The sequence below is a fragment of the Benincasa hispida genome, chromosome 10, assembly GCF_027475165.1.
Source record: "Benincasa hispida cultivar pf3 chromosome 10, pf3_genome.v1.1, whole genome shotgun sequence".
In the NCBI taxonomy this organism is placed as follows: domain Eukaryota; kingdom Viridiplantae; phylum Streptophyta; class Magnoliopsida; order Cucurbitales; family Cucurbitaceae; genus Benincasa; species Benincasa hispida.
The window spans coordinates 34,693,854-34,699,862 of record NC_143487.1 but is presented as its reverse complement, the minus strand read 5'-3'; the positions used below and the strand labels follow the sequence as shown (position 1 = coordinate 34,699,862).

General features: G+C 41.5%; 1 protein-coding gene and 2 long non-coding RNA genes across 4 annotated transcripts; all 3 read right to left on the bottom strand.

Moving 5' to 3' along the window:
* Positions 1–1,079: 1,079 nt before the first annotated feature.
* Positions 1,080–2,074, bottom strand: LOC150033299 (uncharacterized). 2 transcript variants are annotated; one of them, XR_016524033.1, is made up of 3 exons: positions 1,938–2,074; positions 1,518–1,840; positions 1,080–1,388 (listed from the first exon to the last, which is right to left on the bottom strand). It is a non-coding gene; the product is annotated as an uncharacterized LOC150033299 (long non-coding RNA). The 2 variants fall into 2 exon arrangements; XR_016524032.1 differs by having other exon boundaries at positions 1,518–1,837.
* A 1,226-nt stretch (positions 2,075–3,300) lies between these two features.
* LOC150033298 (uncharacterized) lies at positions 3,301–4,935 on the bottom strand. The gene is made up of 4 exons (XR_016524031.1): positions 4,510–4,935; positions 4,328–4,397; positions 4,101–4,242; positions 3,301–3,490 (listed from the first exon to the last, which is right to left on the bottom strand). It is a non-coding gene; the product is annotated as an uncharacterized LOC150033298 (long non-coding RNA).
* A 365-nt stretch (positions 4,936–5,300) lies between these two features.
* Positions 5,301–5,717, bottom strand: LOC150033297 (uncharacterized). Its single transcript, XM_090306367.1, has one exon. The coding sequence runs from the start codon at positions 5,715–5,717 to the stop codon at positions 5,301–5,303; it is 417 nt and encodes a 138-aa protein (XP_090162493.1).
* Positions 5,718–6,009: the final 292 nt, after the last annotated feature.

Below are 6,009 nucleotides of genomic sequence, written 5' to 3'. Positions count from 1 at the left end.
ATATGACCAATCAACAGTGGGATGATCCTTTACAAATCGTTCGTAAGTACTTTGTACGATAACCATCTGTGAGTTTTGAGTAAAAACCATTAACAGAATCTTATTTTTATTTAGTCAAATCTCCGTATTCGACCTCAATCCTCATTGAGACTATCTCTCAATCGATTTATACATGGACCTTAAGAGAAAGCTCGTGTGATTTATAGAATTATTTTAGGTTATTTGAGCACGATTGAGTACACAACAATTTTTTAGTGCCATTATCGGGGATTTTTATTTTAAAATTTGATTGATTTTGGTTTTGATTGTTTTCTTGGTTTAAACAGGTACCGTTCCCAGCAAATGCATCATTAATGTTAACGCATTAATGTTCAACGCAAGACTTCCATACTAACAACATTGACTATACTCTACACAAGCTTAATGTTCAACGCATGGAGGAATATGTCCATGATGGTTGGCAACACACCAATGCTTCTTTGAAATATCAACGCAAGTTGCTCAATATGAAGACTATTAGCTTTATGCTTAACAACAAAGTGAAGGGCTGTCAGAAACTTTGGAGTCAATGTTGAAAGCATACATGAAAAAGAATGACGTCCTCCAAAGCCAAGCAACCTCTCTTAGGCTTTTTGTAAGTGCAAAAAGACAAAATCAAGAATGAAATGCAAAATCAATTCCACGGGGAATTGTCAAACAATGTTGGCGCATCTATGACGGATCACGAAACAATGTCGTGCTAAGATATTGAGAGACGTACTAGAGGATATACCTCTATGTACTCCACCACATGATCTCGCCATGAAGAAGTTGCCCAGTGAAGGAGTCCATGAAGACATGAAAATTTTCAATTTACCACAATGCATGGTTCTCCTATACATGATGCTCTAACGCATGTTGTGATACTTGCAGCAAAGCCATATCTTCATGTTGATGTTCCAGTGCAGTTGATAGATGACGGGAAAAAAATGTGTGCTAGATGAAGAATTCCCAAACCAACAATATCTTGCAAAAGAGGTTGTTGCAAGACATGGATCGAAGTGCAAAAATGTTGAATTGGGATGTAAGAAAATGCAATCTCTCAGCAAGAATCAACAATTTCAAAATTTGGCAAAATGTTCGATCGCACAAATCGAGACTTAAGTATTTTAGAGGCCTCACATCCAGGGATGCATTCTAACTATCCTTTATTTGCTTTCATAATATCTAGTGTAGTGTTAGTTGGAATGGCTATAAGGGCCTGTATTAGCCAGATGATCTCAGCTGTGGCATGAGCAAGGGCCCGATATTCAGACTCTGTGCTGGATCTTGCAACCACCGTTTGCTTCTTGGAGGACCAAGACACTAGATTGTGTCCGACATACACACAATAAGCTGCAATAGATTTCCTGTCATCGATGTTGGAAGCCCAATCAGCATCCGAGAAAGCTGTGATTTGTAAATCAGTACTAGGCTGAAAGAAAAGGCCATGATGTCTAGTGGCACTGATGTACCGAAGTACCCTCTTAGATGCTTACCAATGAATATCAGTAGGTGCCTTCAAGAATTGGCTCAAGTGATTAACAATGTATGCTATATCCGGTCTCATATGTGTTAGATATTAAAGAGCTCCGATGGTGCTTCTAAACATGTAGGGATCAGATAGAGGTTGTCCATCAGTTAATGAGAGGTGTTTACCTACTGTACAGGGAGAGGCTGCCGATTTAAGATTCGTGAGACCAAGTTTGTGGAGTAGGTCTTCCACATACTTTGCTTGATTGAGAATGAAGCCAGACTTAAATAGTGGACTTGAATGCCTAAGAAATAGGTAAGGTGGCCTAGATCCTTCAAGGCAAACCTGCTGTCAAATAGACTGATGAGTTGTGATATCAGTTGAGGATTGCTACCTATTATTATTAGATCATCAACATAGACCAGTAGAAAGATAATGGACTCACGAGTGTGAAATATGAACAATGAGTTGTCAGCCTTTGAGATATTGAATCCCCAGCTGATTAAGGCACCTAACGTGTTTCTCTAGGCCCGAGGGGCTTGTTTTAAGCCATAGATTGCTTTGTCGAGCTTGCACACATACTCAGGGTGTTCGGTGCTAACATAGCCAGTAGGTTGCTTCATATACACATCTTCTTGTAGGTTTCCATTTAGGAAAGCGTTATTGAAATCCAACTGACGAATCTCCCAGCCTTTAGAAATAGCAATACTGAGAACAACTCTGATGGTGGAGGCCTTAACTACAGGGCTGAATGTCTCAAAAAAACCAATCCCTTGATGTTGATAAAACCCCTTCGCTACCAAACGTACTTTGTATCTGTCTATTGAGCCATCAGGGTGTTTCTTTAACCTGAAGATCCATTTGTTGCCTAGAACATTGTATGAATCCGAGGGTGGTACTAGATGCCATGTATTCCTTTGGACTAGAGCTTGATATTCATTGTTCATGGCTGCTTTCCATTGAGGTGTGAGAAGAGCCTTTTTTACTCTGGTAGGTTCTGTATAGTTCAATCGGTTTTAGCAGCTGTGATCAGGATTTTTGGATTGAAAATACCAGCCATTGCTCTGGTAATCATCGGATGTGTTGGTTGGAGGGAGACTATGTGCTGCTGTTGCTCAGTGGGAACAGTGGGCTGCTAAATAGGTGCAGGGGAAGGTGAATGGTCTATGTGTGGAGAGTTTGCAATGATTTGAGAGGGTGAGATTGACATGGGAGAGGGAACGGTCATAGGGGAGGGAGTTGAGGAGCTGCAGGTTGATGGATAGGAGATGCTGGAGTTGATGGAATTGGAGATATGGTTTGTTGTGCACTAGTAGGGCTTGGTGAACTACTTTGATGAGGAGTGATTGTCGATATAGTTGGACTTGTTTGTAATGGCTGGGGAAGGACTTGGACAAGAGGGACTGGCATTTGAGAAGACAGTGATGAAGGGATGGCTTGTGGATGGCCACTGGTCACCTGAAAACCAGTAGAAAAGGGAAACTCAGTTTCAAAGACAACATTTCTAGATATGTATACTTTACTCGATTTGGCTAAGCATCGATGTCCTTTGTGGAGTACACCGGGTCCCAAGTACACACATTTTTCATAATGATATTGAAACTTGTGATGTTGATATGGTCTAATGCAAGGGAAGCACGCACATCCAAACGTTCTTAGTTTACTTATATCCAGCACCTTGTTAAAGTCTGAGTTGGAGATTGGCCCTTTAGTACAGGAGTGGGTAAGCCTGTAACAACCCGACCCCCTAGGACTTAAGTTAGGCCGTTACTAAATATTAAAAACAAATATTAAAAACAACAGTAGGGTACCCATAAATCATAAATGATAATAAATAAGTTTGAAAACGATTCTTAATAGTAAGTTTTAAACACCAGAACTGAAAGTTAAGAAAAACAGGAAAAAAAATCTAAATCTCATGAGCGGAAGCATAAAACTAGTCCCAGTGGCTCGATCACGAATTTCGCCTGTCCATCACTAGTGCATCTCTACCTTTACCTGAAACAACGACATGAAAAAGAATGAGTATAAAATACTCAATAAGTAATCCCACTACTGGGGTCAGATTAGGCATCTATGTCCTCTAGATGCCTACCTCTAGTGGAACATATAAACTGTCCTAGTCCTCAGGGGACACATACATACGTGAAAAACTGAGTTCTATCTTACTGTAGCTAAATATGCCCACTACCTCTGGTGAATATCGAAGGAAACACGAACTGGTGAATCCTGAAGGAAACACAAACCTAGTGGGCATTCTAACTAATCAGTAAAATCATTAGCATAGGCTCGACACCATAATTATCACAATAACTCTATGACATACATATATGCTTCAACATCATGGCTCTACAAAAAACACACATGCCTCAATATTCACAGATCACATACAACCTCATGGAATCAAATATCATCTCATGCTAGCATTCAAGCATCCATGTGCACAAATATCTTTCATATCCTCGAGCAAAAACGTACAACGGTTATACTAAATTATCAGTTCATCATGCTGTCATTCTACCGTAACATATACTAAACTATCAGTTCATCATGCTGTCATACATCCAGTGACTGGCCCGTGGGTAATTCCAATAGTAAGATTACATACCTTAAATTTGGTCACAATTTAATCCAAGTAATTAACCCTCTTACAACTCTTGGAAGGCTTTGAATCCACCCTACTTTACCTAAATCGAAAATCCGCAGATAAACTCAGACAGCCAATGAAACCAGCAACTCCAAGTAAGACCCTGTGAATGCAACCAAGTTTTAAAATTAAAACCAAAGCCTAATCACACATACTCCAAGTACCACCAAAAATCCGGGTAAACTCACCTAAGGTGTGATATGAGACGCACCAAATCCGCTAAAGCAATTCCAACTTCACCTAATAGCACCTTAATACCTTCAAGAGCATGAACCCAAAGTTGACACATAGAGGCCTTAATCAATGGTGCCAAAAGTAAATGGGCAGTCAAGAAACAATTGAAAACAGTCCTAAACAGCAGAAATCTTACCCAAGTTGATAAATCTGATGACGGCACAAGCAACGACGTTGGCGACCGGAGCTGGGCGGAACCGGATAGACTTGGCTGGCTGGTGGAGGTTCCAGTCGGCGACGAGCTGAAGAGAAAAGGGGGAATGCTCAGGGTTGCCGCTGGTGCAGGCGGTGGCGTGACCAGTCGAGCGGCGAAAGGACTCGTGGCTCGGACACGGGCGGCTTCGGCGTGGGAGGCCGAAGTCGGATCTGGGCGGCGCGAACGGCTGAGACGCGAAGAGGTCGAAGTCGAATCTGGGCTGGCGGTCAAGGTCAGCGGCGAGCGGCGGGGAGATCTGGGCTGGTGGTTGAGGCGAGAAGGACTACGGCTGGAGGAAAAAAAAAGGGAGGGGGGAGGGTCTGGTCACGTGTGAGGGAGAAGGGAATTTTGGAAACAATTCTTAATGGGGGGGGGGAGGGGGCTTATAAAATAATAATAATAATCTAAAAATGAAATAAATATAAACTATATTTTATTCTTTTCCTTATTCCACTTTATACTATTAAATTCATTTCCTTCTAAAAAAGAAATTAATTTCTGTCATTAATTTCCAAATTGAATAATTTCACGCCAACAATTAAATTCCCGCACTTACACTTGAAGTCCAAAATCCCAAAAATGCCCTCAAAATAATAAAAATTACTGAAATTTCAAATAATAAAAATTACTGAAATTACATTATTTACTAAAAAAAAATACGAGGTGTTACATTCTTCCCTCCTCAAAGAACTTTCGTCCTCGAAAGTTCATTCTTGAAAAAGCTCCAGGTACTAGGCCTTCATCTCATCCTCTCGCTCCCAGGTAGCCTTCTTGAACTGGTGATTCTGCCACAGGACTTTCATAATAGCAATTTCCCTACGGCGCAATGTCTTTACCTCGCTGGCGAGGATCTCTACAGGCTTCTCTTCGTAGCTCAAGTTGTCATTCAACTGTAAGGGCTCGAAGTTAACTACATGGGATGGGTCGGTCACATACTTCTTTAGCATCGAAACATGGAAGACATTATGAACTGAAGACAATGCTGGAGGCAATGCCAATCGGTAAGCTACGAGGCCAACCCACTCCAGGACCTCGAAAGGTCCAATGAATCTCGGACTCAACTTCCCCTTCCTTCCAAACCTTAGAATACCTTTCATGGGTACCACCTTTAAGAACGCTTTCACACCAATCTCAAATTCTAGGTCCATACGTCTTACATTGGCATAGCTCTTCTGTCTGCTCTGAGTCGTTTGCATACGAGCCCTGATCTTCTGTATTGCCTCATCGTGGTCTGCACTAATTCAGGTCCTAACAATTTCCTCTCTCCTACCTCATCCCAACACACAGGGGACCTGCAACTCTTCCCATATAGGGCCTCAAAGGGTGACGTCCCAATAGTGGACTGGTAGCTGCTATTATAAGCAAACTCCATTAAATGCAAGTAAGCATCCCAGCTTCCTGAAAACTCTAAGGCACAAGCACGCAACATGTCTTCCAATA

What these genes read in the sequence shown, in the direction of transcription:
- LOC150033297 (XM_090306367.1), bottom strand. Translation starts at nt 5,717, where the DNA reads ATGGACCTAGAATTTGAGATTGGTGTGAAAGCGTTCTTAAAGGTGGTA.